This window comes from Vombatus ursinus, unplaced genomic scaffold (genome assembly GCF_900497805.2).
Source record: "Vombatus ursinus unplaced genomic scaffold, bare-nosed wombat genome assembly UNPS02014779.1, whole genome shotgun sequence".
Classification (NCBI taxonomy): domain Eukaryota; kingdom Metazoa; phylum Chordata; class Mammalia; order Diprotodontia; family Vombatidae; genus Vombatus; species Vombatus ursinus.
In genome coordinates this window covers 37,279,701-37,297,008 of record NW_020954557.1, presented here as the reverse complement: position 1 = coordinate 37,297,008, position 17,308 = coordinate 37,279,701, and the positions used below count along the sequence as shown (strand labels likewise).

The window sequence follows — 17,308 nt, the reverse complement described above, 5'->3', positions numbered from 1 at the left end:
ATTTAAGATTGTAAAACTGCATGTTGCTTGTTCATAAGTAGAAAATGCAATGTTTTCTCAATGTCATTTTCGTTGTTCCTCCCACTCATTCCAACTAAACTTGTCTCTGTGCCCTTGGAATTTCATATGGCACTCATTACAGAGTCCTTTAAGATGTATTTAGTGACAAGTTGGATAAACCTGAAACAAATGTCTTAAGTATATTGGTTTGGTTTTTGGCCAAGATCGTATATATTTTTGTGTATTATGTGCACGTGTCTGATTCTTATCACCAACGACTACTGCTATTGCTGTTTCTGTGACCACAGAGATTGTGGCCCCAGAGATTAAGTGCTTATTGAATTTATATGTTCTCATATTTTGTATGCTATATTCTATAGTTCTCTTGGAATTTTTCCTGCACTCATAGAAATCCCACACACTTATATACAGCAGCATTTTGTCTGGAGGTAGATAGGTAGATAATTAAACAAGAGACAATTTCTTCCTTCCTTTTTTTTTTCTTTCTTAAATGGAATGAAATAATATTTGTAAAGCACTTAGCACAGTGCCTGACACATGGTAGGCACTATAAGTATTTATTCTTTTCTTTCTCTCTTCCTTCTTTGCTTCATCCATTGATTTTATCCATATCTGTCTATCTATCTGACATGGAGTCCTAGAATGGTTGGGCTGTGAGGGAGTTTAGAGAACATCTGGTCTAACTTTCCAGATCAGGAAACTGAGACCCAGAGATTGAAGTGTGCCCAAGGTCATACAAAGACTTAGTGATCCATAAACAGAAACATACACTATCACTTTTTTTTCAATTTTAGGCTCTATGTAACCGTAACATTTTTTTCCCCGAATAGGTTAAAAATCTTTGAAGTATCAAAGGATATTTTACTTCTTTCATTGATCCTTATATACATATATCTATATGTATTCACAATCCTATGTATGCCAGAACCTAGGTCTGATTTTCTTGGACCATGGGGTCTCAACAGGTCAATTTAGTCCAATCTACATACATTAAGTGTCTGCTAAGTGCCTCTCACTGTGCTAGGTTCTGGGAATACAAAGACCAAAAATGACACAGTCCCGCCCGCAGGGAGCTTACAGTCTGACTTGGTACAGACATCATGTATGTACATATATATATACATCTCTGTCCAAATTCATATATGCAGTTGTATATGTATACAAGTATATGTGTGAATTCATATGCAAATATGTATAAATAAATACAAGATCATTACTATATAAACAGTAGCATTTTAGGGGATTAGGAAAACTCATGTAGTTGTCATGCTAAGCTGAGTTTTGTAAGTGATGGAGATGAGGTGCCAGTAACTTTTAGATATAGGAGGCTTTTAAGTAGGACATGAAGTATCATGTATTCAAGAACCCGCAAATAGGCCAGAATGGCAGGAACAAGGAGGATGCACGGTGGAGTAATGCATAAGAAGCCTGGTCCATGTAGTAAGAACTTGAAAGCCAAACAGAGGAGTTTATATTTGATCCTGAAGGTAATCCAGAGCTACTGGAATTTACTGCTTGGAGGGTTGACACAGTATTTTAGGAAAGATCTGTATTTTAGGAGAGTCACTTTGGCAGCTGTTTAGAAGATGGATTGGAGAGGGGAGAAACTTGAGTCGGAGAGACTATAGTCTACGCAAAGCTGTGCTGAGGACCTAAATTAGGATAGTTGTGATGTGAGTCAGGAAAGGAGACAGATATGAGAGGTATTGTGGTGATAAAACTTGGCAACTGGTTAGATATAGGAGTAGCAGAGAAGGATGAGTCTAGGATTGCTCCAATGTTATAAACCTGGCCAATGGTTCCTTTGAAATAGAGAAGTTAGGAGAACAGGAAAATAATAAGTTATCTTTTGAACATGCTGTTTGTGATGGGACATTTAGTGAAGCTGTCTAGCATAGTTGGAGGTATCTGAGTAGAATTCAAGAAAGAGATGAGGGCCAAATAAGTATATTAGAATGGGGGGGGGTAGTAATCTACATAGATGATAGCCAAAAATATGGATACTGATGACATAAATGAACCAGATATAGAGAGAGCAGAGGAAGTCAGTTCAGATTCTAGGCAAACACCCTCAAATAGGAGGTGAGACATGCAAAGGGACTTTGTGAGTCTGCAAAGGGACAAAGAAGGATCAGTTTGGTAGGAGGAAAACTAAGAGAACATTATCACAAATGCCTAAGGAGGACAGTGTACAAATGGAGAAGGTGGTCAGTAATCTCAAATACTGGCAAAGTCAAAAATAATGAAGACTGGAAAGAGGCAGTTGATTTAGCAATAAAGAGAACATTGGTAACTTTGGAAAGAGCGGTTTCAGCCAAATGGTGGAAGCCAGATTCCAAGAAATTGAGAAGTGAATTGGAGGTATAAAAGTGGACACAATAATTAGAGGCAGCTTTTTCTATGAGGTTGGCTATAAAAGGGAGAGGAAGTGGAAGTCCATAGCTTAAGTGGATAGAGCAGTCAAATGAGGGTCTTTTTATAACGATGGGGGAGATCTGGACATGTTAGTACATAGCAAAAAAAGAGCCAATAAAGAGATCAGAAATTAGGAAGGAGAGGAGGTGATTAAAGGGGCAAGTTCCAGAAAGAGACCGTAAAGAATGAGAATCAAGGACACAAACAGTGATTTGGGAGGATGGTATTAAGAGGATTTAAGGTACAGAGTTTGGGAGAAAAGGCAGCTTGTGACAGATGACCTCAGTTTTTTCTGCCTTTTCATTGCTAGTGTTTTTCTGGTGATACCCATTTTATATTAATCCATTTCCTCTCTTGAAAAGAGAAGGAGAGAGGCATATAGGTAGCGTTGTGGATAGAGCACCGGCCCTGAAGTCAAGAGGACCTGAGTTCAAATCCAGCCTCAGACCAGGCACTTGACACTTACTAGCTGTGTGACCCTGGGCAAGTCACTTAACCCCAACTGCCAAAAAAAGAAAAGAGAAGGAGAGATTGACTTAACTACTTAAGAATAGTGGTTTGGATTCTCTCAGCCATGTATACCATCTTCCAAATGTTTTGACTGTTCTTTTTAAAGACTTAGTTATTTCCACTTTTTGAATTCCATCTCCTTTCCTTTCTTAGGCTTCGGATGACGAGTCTTACATCAGTGATGTGAGTGATAATATATCTGAAGACAATACCAGTGTTGCAGACAACATTTCTCGGCAAAGTATGTAGTGTTGTGGACTCTAGATCTGTATAATCTACAATGATTTTTCCAGCTGTATAAACATTGTTTTTCTCTATAATTATCTTTCCAGAGCTGATTCCCCAATTGATTTCTAATTTTTATGTTCTGTTTATGTAGCTGGTCCAAACAGTAAACTGCTTGAATTTTAAATTTGGAAAACAACTTAGTAGCCATGTAGTCCAACCCATGCCCCAAAATAGAATCCTTACCATAGCCTGACAAAGAGTCAATCCAGCCTCCTCCTGTGGACCTCCAATGAGAGAGAACTTAATCTTTGGATAGCTTTAGCTGTTAAAAAGTTCTCTTCAAGGCTGAATTTGTGTTTTTGCAACGACTGCACTTTGCTCCTAGTGCTGTCATCTCTGGGACCAAACTGAAAGCCAATTTAATTCTTCTTCAATATGATTCCTCTTCAAGTTCTTATCACTTATAGCTTAATAACTCTTACCCCTCAGAATACTTTTACTGTAAAGTTTTCAATGACTAAAAATGGCATAGTTCTGGTTCTTTTTCCCACCCACTTAATTTGCTTCTTGAAAGTCTGTTTTAATGTTATTTGCATATATTTAACACCTGGTAAGTAAATTATACTCCCATGATTGTTTGTGCATTAATGAATAGCCATGTGTTGATAGAATGCAGTTTACTTAAATGTACTTAAGAAAGGACATTATAATGAAGGCTTAATAAGTACAGCCTTTGCACAATTTATTTTTTTTTTAAAAACATGACTCCTCTGGGCCTGACTTTGAAAAAAGTAAGAACAAAATATCTTCCAGTCTATGATGCTTGTCTTTCTCTTCCAGTCCTTAACGGAGAGCTTACAGGAGGGGCATTCCGAAATGGACGTCGAACTTGTCTTCCAGCTCCATGCCCTGATACCAGCAACATTAATCTGTGGAATATTTTGAGAAACAACATTGGCAAAGATCTGTCTAAGGTCTCCATGCCTGTGGAATTGAATGAGCCCCTCAACACTCTGCAGCATCTCTGTGAGGAAGTTGAATACAGTGAGCTCTTGGACAAGGCCTCGGAAACTGATGACCCATATGAGCGCATGGTAATGTTTGGTGCCGCAAGGCAGTGCTCCTCAAAACAAAACAAAACAAAACAAAAAAAACCCTGCAAGCTAATTTCAGAACAGGACTCAGCTAGGCCACAATACTTACCTTGTTGGCTGTGTTTGTTTTTTAAAATCATCAACACCTAGACAGCTAAGTGGTGCAGTGGAGACGGTACTGGGTTGTAGAGTTGGGAAGACCTGAGTTCAAATTATGCTTCAGCAATTTACTGGCTTTGAGACTGTGAGCAAATCATTTAACCTTTCTTTGCCTCAGTTTCTTCTCTGTTAAATGGGGATAATAATAACACCTACCTCACAAGATTGTTGTGAGGATCAAATGAGATAATTTTGCAAACTTTAACACATAAGATAAATGCCAGCTATCATCATCATTATTGTTGTTATTATTAGTGTAGTTTGCATTTTTTTAGGATGTAGACACACTCCCTCTATGATTAAGATAGAAATCATGTCCTTCAAGTAAAGGGAGGCCAATTCACCTAAAGGCTTCTCTAATACCTGAGTAAATTAAGGCCAAGTAGGTTCATATCCTTTTGAGAAGGGATTTACGCTATATAAATTTTACTCCAGCTTAGAAGTTTCCTTAACTTAGTATATAAAGGAGTTGTGTCCCATGTAGTTTGAAGATATACCTAGCAACCCTTTTTCTCTGCTTCTCCTGAAAACCAAGAAATGCTATTGGCCCACATCATAAGGATTTTAGGCCTAGTTTGGGCAAGTAATTCATTTTCTCCTTGGCCTAGACTTTACTACAGTCTATGGCTGAAAACAATCTCCTCCATCTGCCTAAGGCTACACCCAGTCAAGAGGTGCCCGGGCCCTCCCCACCTGAGCATAATGCTGTGATCATGGGGGCCTTGTTCCAAGTAAGAGCCAGTCTTGGTCATTCAGTTCCAAGGTAGTTCTCAGAGTATCCCAGGCATTTTCTTTCTTGTCACATTCAAGTTTCAGACCCTTTTTTCTTTTTCTTTTGAGGACTTACATCATGGGAAACGATTCTGTAAACAAATAACAAGAAAACAAAATAAAATGAGATACTTTGCATGACATTTAGAGCGTCAGTATGGGGGTGGAACTCACCTGGCTACACCTTGCCTACATTAATTTTCTTTCTCAAATGTTTTAACAGGTTCTCATTGCTGCATTCGCAGTTTCAGGATACTGCTCTACCTACTTCAGAGCAGGAAGTAAGCCATTCAACCCTGTGCTTGGTGAGACGTATGAGTGCATTCGAGAAGACAAGGGATTCCGATTTTTCTCAGAGCAGGTAAATCTACTTTTATCTACTTCTTTTCTGTACAGGTAGGTAAATCTGTTATGGAATAGAAGTCCTCTAACCAGAAAGCTTCTGGGAGTAATGTAGAAAAAAATCTCCCCCAAATTAAAGTACATTTAAATGTTGCTTATTAATGCCTGAAACTATTTGTGCAAATCTCCATTAATTCAGAGAAGCATTTTAAGATTGTTTCATTAAAGTGTAGCTGAGCTGAATATCTCTTAAAATGTCATTTAAAAAGAATGTTCACATTGCATATAATGCAAAAAAGAAGGCGTTTTTGTCTTAATTTCTAGATACTCTGTGTGATTCTTTTTCTTCCTTTTCTTTAACCAGGTTAGCCACCATCCACCCATTTCTGCCTGTCATTGTGAATCAAAGAATTTTGTGTTTTGGCAAGGTTTGTACTATTTTTTATAACTTAAAGGTCACATTGATGAGCAATTGAAGAAGTTTCTCATCTCCAAATGAATTCTATGTAAAGTTCCAACTCATGATCTCAGAGGATGTTACTAATTGCTGTTGAGTTCAGTTTTAAGTAATTGAATTTACAACTTTAAATTAGGAAAAAATCAGGCTAGTAGGCAGCTGTACTCTCAGTTGAGGCATCACTGTTGATACTGTGACTTTGGGCAAGTCATTTTACATCCCTGATACTCACATGCTTAAAAATGAAGACCATTAAATCTGCTCCCCTTCTCTGAAGATTAAAGATAAAATGTTCACAAAGATTTTGTAATCTTAAAGGAAAGACTCTACAACATCCTTTCTAAATGCTGTTTTACTTGTTTGCATAAACATGATGATTACATTTTCAGTATTTGTGAGGACAATTTAAATTTATCTGTGAAGTCACTCATCAAATATCAAACAAACATTCATTAATCACCTACTGTGTGAAGAGCAGAATATGCCAGCAGCAGGCCTGCACAACCTGCAGCCTGCCAAAGGATTTCGGTGGGGGTGGGGGGCCCTGTGAAAATATAGAGGTTGCGCAGGCCAGTCCTACAGGGAATAAAAAATCTACATAAGAGGCCAACAATCCCTGCCTTCATGGTATCTATAGTGAGGTTGAGGTGTATGGAACATACCTAGATAACTGTAATACAAAATGACACATGTTACAAATGGAAGGGAAGGACAGAGGCATTTATATAGAGTGTCCCAGGCACTGGGCTAAATACTTTACAGACATTATCTCATTTTATCCTCATAACAACCCTGGGAGGTAGGTGCTGTTATTATACCCATTTTTACAGTTGAGAAAACTGAGGCAGACAGAGGTCTAAGTGACTTGTCCAGGGTCACATAGCTGGTAAGTATCTGAGGTCAGATCTGAACTCGGTTCTCCCTGACATCAGGCCCTGTACTCTATCCACTGTGCCACCTGTTTGCCTCTAAAGAGAGGTCAGAGGTAGAAGTAAAATGTCAAAGCATTAAAATCTCTGATTAATTAGGGTTAATCTGGGCCCAGCTGGCAAGTTTCAGGCAGAACCACAAAATCTATAGAAATTCCGGTGAAGACAATATACAAATTAGGCCAGTGCCTGTGAATAGAGTCATCTGTATATAATAGGTAATTTTTAATGTCCTAAAGGATGTTGTGTTGCTCATATAAACCACCCAAACCTGAAGCATTTTCAAACACAGACTTTAGTGCAGAAAACATAAAATCTCACTTCAAAATACATTTTCAACAAAGAAAATAAAGCAGTGAGTCCTGTGTAAGAGATGATGAAATACACTTACCTTCCTCTTAGTACATCTGTAGGGTACCTGAGAGGCTGTTGCTTAACTGTTTGTTTGGGGAGGGGGTGGTTTGTTACAAGGGACGGTTCAGTGAGGGGGGTGGTATGAAGAGGGAGAGACATGTTTATCTATAGATAGAGGTAGAAAGAAAAGTACAGGGGGGAGAGAGAGAGAAAGAGAGACAGACTATATATGTGTGTTTTAGTAATATGCCTGTGATAAAAGAAACACAGGGCATTTACAAAATGTCTTTCAGAGAATATTTACCATTCATCAAAGGTGCTAAAGTTCTGTGATTAAAAATCTAACGTCTCTTTATTTTATCCAGATAGAAGAGGGAAATAATTACCAATAGGCGTATAACCCATTTCCTAAGAGTGGAGAGAATCAACATCCAGATATTACCTGATTAGTCTGTATATCACTTAATCTGTTGGGATGGATCTGACTCCATTTCTTCATAAACTTTTAGCATCTATAGTGTCAAATTTGTATTCTTACTTCCTTGAGGAATATATTTCATAAATATGAATGATAATACATGGCATTACAGTATTATGAACATACAACTGATATATGGCATATTCATTCTTTACACCTTATAGTTATCATATATGCCCCCTGTCTATTTCAAAGCACTTGACATTTGCTTGTTCATAGTATACAGCTTTATTTCATTTTATTATTTGGGCAGAAAAATGAAGCATCCGTTGTAGAGAGGTGTCATTTATATCTTTCAGAGTCATATCTGATCTCTTCATGCTCAGGTAATCTTCAGAAGACTCGTTGCCTTAATATCTGATATCTTTGATTTTATCAGAAGTAACTTTTTCATTGTTTCCTAACCTGACATCTACCATTCCAGGATCCCCATCGCATATCTAACCACATAGAATAGCTAGAGAATAAATTCTTGTAATTGAAATCTATTTCTCTTTTGTCCTTCACCTTTTCTGTCAGATATAAGATGGAAAAACAAGTTCTGGGGGAAATCCATGGAAATCCTACCTGTAGGAACACTGAATGTGACACTTCCAAAGTAGGTTCCCTTTTTTCTAAAGAACAGTACTTTTAAACATTATTGGGGCCAAAGAGAACTTTCTTTTAATGTGGAACTTCTACTGATATTATTGTAGTATGAAAGACAGCATGGTGTAGTGGATGGGGAGTTGGTCAAGATATAGACAGAGTGAATTGGAGGTTTACTTAGAGGGAAGACACCAAGATTAAGAAGGACTGGGAAAGGCTTCTTGTACAAGGTGAGATTTTAGCTGAGACTTGAAGGAAGCCAGTGAAAACAGGAGTTGGAGAGGAAGAAGAAGAGTAGTTCAGGCACAGGGAACAGCCAGCCAGTGAAAATGCCCAGAGTAGGGAGGTTATGTTGTGTTCAAGACACAGCAAGGAGTTCAGTGTCACTCGATTATAGAGTATGTAGAGAGAAGTATGGTGTAAGACTACTGGAAAGATAGGCAGGGACCAGGTTATGAAGGAAGACAAAAATTCACATACTGGCTGTGTGACCCTGGGCAAATCATTTAACTTCTCACTGCTCTGAGGATCTTCAAAATTCTTAAGTTACATAAAAGGTTCCAACCTCCACTAGTAGAAGGACTTTCCTCATCTGGGAATTCCATATACAAATAAAATCATAGATACAGGCCCTATCCATGAAAAAAAAAAAACCCTTTGCAAAATCTTAAAGGGCTATATAAATGTTATTATTATGTAAATCTAAGCTGATTTTGAAGTGTCAATTTAATTCAAAAAAGCATTTATTAAGTGCTAATTATGTCCAAGATGCTATGGATACAAAAACACAAAATTATAGCAATGCCTGCTTTCAAGAGCTGGTCAAGTATATTATAATGCGGAGTCCTTCCATGGATGGGTTGGGGTCAATGGCTGCTCAGATCCATTCCAACCCTCAAATTCTGTGCTTCTGAGGTTTCATTAAACTCTAAGAAGATAACATGTTCATAGGTAAGAAATACAAAATAGATAGTGTAAACAGAAAATAATTTTGGACACAACATGGAGCATCCAGAAAAAACATGGTGCAGGAGGTCGAGTTGGGAAGACAGAATTTTAGGCACGGGGAAAAGCCTGAGCAAAGATACATAGATAAAAGTTGGGATGTCACAAACATGGAACAAATAGTACATAGGCCTGTATGACTGGAATGTGGAGCCTGTGAGTGGAGTGAATAATGTGAAATAATATGGATAAGTAGGAGCCAGATTGTGAAGGGCTTTAAATGCCAAAGAGAGAAGTATGCATTTGAATATAAAGGGAGCCACTGGAGATTTTTGAGCAAGGAAGTGACATTATCAGGTCTGTGCTTGAGAAATATTTGTTAATGACCTATGGGAACTTTGGAAATCCAAGGCTCTACAAGCACATGCATTGAACTTTCTATCCTAAGCAATTTGTGTTCCATGGTAAAGATGACCATATCCAAATTAACCAAAGAAGAGTTAATATGTACTGTGTAGCATTGAAATGTGTCCATTTCAGCCTACTATCAATCCCATTTCTCCAAGAATGTCCTGCTTTGGCCACCTTGTCCCTAAAAGCACTAGGGACAGTTCTGAGGAACTGTTCCTTATTTTGGAAGTCAGCCTAGCGAAACCAGGCTGCTTCCACAGATGCCTGTCAGCACTACCTCTTCTAGTGACTCTGAATAATTCATTTGCATAGTTTTGCACTCTCTCTCTCCTCCCCTTCATTATTTCTACCTTCTCCACTGTGCATGTCATTTATTTGTATGAGAGACAAGATAACGTAGTATGCATAGGGCCAGTGTCAAAATCAGGACATCCTGGCTTCCAATTTTGCACCTGACATATACTAATTGTGTCACTATGGGTAAGTCACTTAACCTCTCAGTTGTTCAGACTCTGAGTTACACATGCATTACCAGTGTCCATCAAGGAGGGAATTTCCACACCAGTGTAATCACACATACATGTATGTGTGTACAAGTATATGTATATTTATGTATGTGGGCATTTATATAGTTAACTGTAGATGTATAAATAGAAAACTTTTATATATATAAATATACATATGTATGTGTCTACATAGCTAACTATAGATAAAAATTCATGTGTGTGTATATATATATACTCATATGTACATATGTCTATGTAGCTAATTTTATACATTGAAATAGAAATACTTTGTATAGATGTAAATATATAAAGCAAGAGTGTGTAATATAGTATATGGTGGTGCATAGCCTATGCATTGGTGTATTGTGTGCATTAGACTATACCAATTCATTTATTTTAATTTGGAATTGTTGATTTTTTAACTAGATTATGTAAATGTATGCAAATTCATGTGTGAGATGAATTCAAAGAGCTATGAAAACATATTTCCACATATATTTCTTGGGAAAAATGCTGATAACCTTACATTAGTCCACTGAATTTGTAACAGCTTTGTGGAATTATCTGGGAAAGGCCATTAATTCTTTCCAAATAATCACTCTTATCTCATGTATTTATGGGTCAGGATCAGAAACTTAGAATCTGCTATCAGAAAAATCACTGACCACTTAAAAACCTCCAAGGAGGTAGCAAGAATTAAAATAAAGGGACAGGAGCTTTGGATGACTAGTTTTAGGTTTACCTTCAGTGCATAAGTAGAGATGTCTGTGCATTTCATTGTTTTAGTAGTAACACACTCTCTCTCTAGGTATGGAGATTACTACGTATGGAACAAAGTCACGACATGCATCCATAACATCCTCAGTGGGAGGAGATGGATAGAGCATTATGGAGAAATCACTATTAGAAATACAAAGAGCAGTATTTGTATCTGTAAACTCACATTTATCAAGGTAAATAATATGGTCAAGGAAAATAAAATATGTCCTAAGGGAAGAGACAGAACATTTAATACTAAGAAACAGCAAGCTCAAATGTTTTGACTAGGTTGAATTGTTTTTAAAAATCGTCTTTGCATGTACTTATTTTCCCCTAGTATTCATTTTTAGCTGATCATATTTATGATAATGAAGTTTATGAAGTTGTTATCAGCTTCTAAGGACACTTAAATGCAGCAATAAAGTACATGCTAGTTGCCACTATCTTGCTATCAGTTTATCCCAACTATTATGACCCACATGGAAAACTGATCAACAGAAAAATAGACCTTTGGCCTCAGGAAGGTAAGTTATTAAAATGACAAATGCATGAGGTACCCAAATACTCACAAAGGCATTCTTCCCTTCTTTCTCTGAATTGGAAATACTGGTTGGGATGCCACAGTTACATGTTGTATTTCTGTATGAGTAGACTAAAAACACTAGCCTGATACAAAGAATATGCCTTTCATTTATTTCAACATTTTGAAATTATTGGGCTGATTCCAATATGGCACACAAATGCCGGCTTAATTTTAGGTCATGTTTTTCTCAGTCCCTTGCCCCAAGCTCTAAATGAGGGTTTCCTTTCATTTTATGTACCTTTTCTTTATCTTAAAATAACTCTTTCTGAAATAACTACTTATTCTCCTGTTTGGTGGGGGACCCAGAGCTAAAGAACAAGGCTATGTTTTAACTTAGTAGTGTTAACTGACACTTTGCAAATAGAAACTCTATCAATCCAGAAGTATTTATTAAGCACCTTCTGTGTGCTAAACACTGTGCTGGGCTCTAGCAATACAAAAACAAGGGAAACAGTTCCTGCTTTCAAGGACCTGACATTTGAATGAGGAAGACAGCACCTTACACATAAAAATAGCCTTGGATGGGAAGGCAGGAGCAGCTCTAGGGAACAGAAAAGTTCTCCTGCTGAAAGTATCACTTGAATTGAGGCATAGGGGAAACTAAAGACTCTAGGAGTGGCAGATGAGGAGGAAAAGCATTCCAGGTATGGGGATGACCAATTCAAAGGCCCAAATTGTTAGATTTTAAAGGGACCTTGAGCTCAGTTCTCTCACTTTATGGTGGAGACAGCTAAGGCCCAAAAATATAGATGATTTATCTTTTAAGATCACATGAGAAGTTAGTGGCATAATCCAATTATCTTGACTCCTAATCCTTTGTTTTTGTTTTTTTATTATGTGAATGGGTGTGCACACTTGGTATGTCTTAAATAGAGGGATTATTATTACTAATACAATTCAGGTATTTACCAAAATACTTTGAAAATGGCTTTTGGATCCATTTCTCCTTTTTATGTTCCAAATACTGAAATTAGCTTAAGTTACTAAATATAGAGGAAGTATTTGACCATAAGGAATAATTAATTGCTCATTAACATATATCTTAATTTCTGTAAGATAGGAACTATATCATTTGTTTAATAACCTTATCCTACCTAAAGGATGATCAATAAATTGTGATTGAATAGGTAAAATAACATGTTGCACCAATTGGAACCTAGGTTATTGTCCTACCTTTGCCACTGGCCAACTGGATGGTCATGGACAGTTCAATTAAGCACCTACTATATACCAGGTACTATCTAGGTTCTAGAGATTTTAAGACAAATTAAAAGAGTACCTACCCTCAAAGAGCTTAAATTTTACTGGGCAAGTCATACCTCTTTAATTCCCAATTTCCTTAATTGACAGCCTCCCTGAACCTCATTTTCCTCATCTACTAAATGAAATGGTTAAACTAGATAACCTTGAAGTCCTTTCTAGCTCTATCATGAATCCTAAAATAGGGGAGAGTATATTAGAAGTTCTCCAAGGCTTTTCTAGCTCCAAAATTCTATTCTATTCTAGAATGAAGCCATGTTCAAGTGTTTAGAAAAAATATATTAAGAACTAGTGTTAAACTGTGTATTTGGCTAATGGCTTACCTCTTTTCTCCTTCACATTCCAATTCATCAAACATTTGGAATGAACTGTGTAATGATGCATCAAGCATTTCTTTATAATCTCTTGAAATGGTCTAGGATTTGAGTTTTTCAGCTAAGTAAATTTCTTTAGCTTTTGTTAGAATGGGATGTTTTTTGGTAAAGGCTTTCAACAGAGCCTTCTGGCTTTATCGCTGTATAATGAAACTAGCACAATGACAAATTGAGAGGGAGTTGTTGTTATTTCTAGGTAAATTATTGGAATTCTAATGTAAATGAAGTCCAAGGGGTTGTCATGGATCAGGAAGGAAAGGTGGTTCACCGTCTCTTTGGAAAGTGGCATGAAGGATTATACTGTGGCGTACCACCATCAGCAAAGTGCATATGGAGGCCAGGTGAGACCTTCCCGTGTATACTCATTTGCATAGTACCAAAAGGAGAGGTCAAGAATTCTACTTTAATAATAAAATATAATTTAATGAAATAATGTTGTCACATGACAAATATACTTCCCCTTAACTATTTTCTCTGTTAATGGAGAGGTCTAAAAATGTATCTAATCAAAAGTAAATGCAGTTACATATTTAGGTAACTTTTGTAAGTTTTTATAGTAACAACAACTCACATTTACTTGGTGTTTCCTCACAGCAAACTCTGTGAAATAGTGAGTGCAAATATGAGGGTGCCAGACTTGGAATCTGATAGAACTGTGTTTGAATCCCACCTTCAACACTTACTAGCTGTGTGATTTGGAGCAAGTCGCTTAATTTTTCTGAGCCTCAGTTTCTTCATCTGTAATAAGAGGATGATAATATCTATGTTCCCTCATAGGGTTGTTGTGGGGCTTGAAAATCAAATGAGACAGTGTCTGAAAAGTGGTCAGCAAACCTCAAAGTTCTTGATAAATGGCAGAGATTACTATTCCCATTTTATACATGGGGATAGTAAAGAGTATAGAAGTTAAGAGGCTACCCAGCTTCCTGTTGTTAACAGTTACTGATATTTACAGACCTGTTAGTTTTTTGTGAGACACTTGTATTATCTAATTTAATCCTCAGAACAATCTTGAGAGATAAGTTCTATAGCAATTATTCTTTCCGTTTTGCAGATGAGGGAACTGAGGCTTTGAGATATGAAATGAGTTATCCATGGCCATGGGGCTAGTTAATGTCAGCTATAGGGTATGGACCTGGGTCTCCCATGACTCCAGCTCTCACACATTTCCCCTACTTCGGACTGCCCTGTTTTTTTATTGTCGCTATCAATCCCTAGAAATCTTTACCATCTCTTAATTCTGATAGGTTTAGAGACATCAAAGTAGGGGTTTGGTTGGCTACTACATTGCTCCCTAGCCTATACTAGGACAATAATAATCTTGACTAGAAGCATTTAGGATGGGGGTCAACAACAGGATAAAATGTGGGTGAACCAGTTATTAGGATTTAAGAGAGGGGAGAAAGGAAGGGGGAGGGAAGGCAAATGCAGTGGAACCTAACACAGGACCAAAATGGCCCAGGAAATTATTATGTAATTGGAAGTCCTTGATACATTAGGATATAAATTATTTTCTGTTGTGAATTTAGCTACTTATTTCTGAATTCTAGCTGAAAACACCTAATAATTATACCAAAGGCTTATTTTAGTCACATGAAAAATACATTTTTCTCTATTACTGAGTGCTTCCAGTAAATCATAATAATACTTATTAACTTAGATTTGCATAACATTTTAAGTTCTTTAAGGGAGCTTTACAAATTGTTCAGCAGAAGTAGTCTTGTAAATTCCAAGCCTTTGTAGATTTTGGAAGTGATGAATTTTATAGTATATTAGTGCCCAAATAAATGGGATACAGGGGAAGGAGTGAAAGGGAAGGAGAAAGTGGGGAGAGCGAAGAAGTTTTTAGATCTAATGGAGAAATCCTAAATTTTCTTAAGCCAAACACACAAATAATAAAAATAGTAATAATTGCCCACATTTATTTAACAAGTTTACAAACTGATTTCCTCATTACACCTCTGTAAAATAGTAAAAGTACAAGGGAAAGAGACTACTAGAGCAGAATGTTGTAGGTATTGTCAGAGTTGGTCACTGTGTTGGGTGTTCCTACTTTACTTCTTTTCTTTCTTACAAGAATAGATTTAATCCAGAGGAATAGGATAGTTCGAGAAATTATACACACACACACACACACACACACCACCACCACCACCACCACCACCACCAAAAAACCCAACAAAACTTTAAAAAAAAAATCTGTTATCCCTAAATTGTAAATGAAGGTCTGACTATATCCAACTTTCCTCTCCTTCTCTAACAAAAGTTCTAAAATGGGATCGTGATCTTTTTCTAGTGGTTCTAACCTTTTCTACCTAGACAACTAGTTTTTTCCTTGTTGGTAAGAACCAAGTCCTAAATAGATATTACCTTCACTGATTCATCTGCATTTTGAAAGATGAACTGATCATTTTAAGCCAGATGGAGCTATTCTTAGCTATTCCACTGGGGGTACAGAGAAAGTTCCAGTAGATATCCACATAATTGAAGTAACAGATGACCGTGTCCATATCAGGCTTATGTTTGGTTTCCTAATCCTTGTCCATTTTCTCGGTCAAGGTGGTCACTAATAAACTCTGGTATCAAAATCCCTTCTGTTTTTAACTCTGTTACTCTTCAACCAAATACTTTCCACCCTGTTTCTTTTTCCCTGTCATTCCTGGGTGGTCTTGAATGAATATATATCTTCTTGATAAATAATGATACTCTGTCCCCTAAAAGGGATTGAAAAGTGAGATGAAAAAGTGGAAGCAGTGAATATACATTATTTAGATATAGAATGTAGCTAGAATTTTCAGGGAGTTTGGCTATGAAAAGGAGGAGAGACATTAGATCATACTTGAGTGGATGACAAGGTCAAATGAAGGTTAGGGAAGATATGAGCACGTTAGATTGGAAATTAGAAAGAGGATAATTGAAGAGACAGCCTCTAACAGAAGATGGGAAGGAATGATATCAAGAGGAAAAATAGAAGAGTTTGGCCTTGGAAGGACACAGACCATCTTTTCCTCTCACACTGGAACAGATGATTAGAGTAGATGATACTGTTGAAGGGTTTTGAGATATAGAGAAGAGAAGAAAAGAGACCTTACCATGAATGGCCTCAGTCTTTTGTTTGTTTTTTTGTATAGTATGAGGAAAATAAGGCTATTCTAGAAGGGAGTGGTGTAGGTGATTTGAGTCAAGAAAAGATCTGAAACATTCTGTGGAGAGTATGACAAGGAGTGAACCGGGGAAGAATAAAAAGGTTGCTGTGCTCCTCAGCTGGAAATAAGTAATAAAACTATAGTGGTAGTCCTAGTGAGCACAGCTGTGTGACTTCCACTGGCAGGCAGCATGCAGTTAGAGAAGGCATTCTCTTATTGATTATATAGCAATCAAATTAATAATTTACTGAAAGATTTTACCCAGTAAACTTCAGAATAGGTTTTTTTCTTCCTTCCTCACCCTAAGCTTCCATTGATTGACATTTCTAGCATGTGATCAAAGTTAATTTAGCTTCATGCAAATTTGCTCCTTTTTGTGGTTTAATTTTTAAAATATGACTAAAATATATGTTACTCTAAAACCTTTATCATATATTTTGGTTTTATAAAATGAGAGGTGGTAGAACATAGTTGATAGAGTGCTAGACTTAGAATTAACAATGCTCATGTCTCATTCACTTATTTTTGGCATAATCATTGGAAGGAAGGAAGAAAACAAGTGTTTATTAAGTGTCAACTATGTGCTAGGGATTATGCTAGGCACTTTGCAAATATTTTATCATTTAACCCTCACAGTAACTCTGGGAGATACATGTTATTGTGTGCCAGTTTTACAGTTATGGAAACTGAGGCAGACAGGTTAAATGACTTGCTCAAGATCACACAACTATTAAGTGTATGAGGCTGGATTTGAATTTCCATCTTCTTGACTCTAGGTGCAGTGTTCTAATCACCTAACTGTGTAGGGGAAGTCACTTAATCTCCCAAAGTCTCAGTTTCCCATCTATAAAATGGAAATAATGCTAGCACATACCCCACAGGGTTGTGGTGAGAATCAAATGAGATAATACATATAAAATGCTTCATAATCCTTCAGGAACTATATAAATTTAAGCTCTTATGATAAAAGGTATTTGC

General features: G+C 37.0%; 1 protein-coding gene across 8 annotated transcripts in view; it reads left to right on the top strand.

Annotated features, from left to right (window-relative positions):
* OSBPL6 (oxysterol binding protein like 6) overlaps window positions 1–17,308 on the top strand; it is a 257,856-nt gene that overhangs the window by 226,097 nt on the left and 14,451 nt on the right. For all 8 annotated transcript variants that reach the window (XM_027866186.1, XM_027866187.1, XM_027866193.1 and 5 more), the window contains 7 exons: window positions 3,100–3,187; window positions 4,015–4,268; window positions 5,422–5,559; window positions 5,905–5,968; window positions 8,278–8,356; window positions 11,017–11,161; window positions 13,381–13,525. In XM_027866186.1, the coding sequence (XP_027721987.1) occupies window positions 3,100–3,187; window positions 4,015–4,268; window positions 5,422–5,559; window positions 5,905–5,968; window positions 8,278–8,356; window positions 11,017–11,161; window positions 13,381–13,525 (913 nt within the window). The remainder of the gene's footprint in view (window positions 1–3,099; window positions 3,188–4,014; window positions 4,269–5,421; window positions 5,560–5,904; window positions 5,969–8,277; window positions 8,357–11,016; window positions 11,162–13,380; window positions 13,526–17,308) is intronic.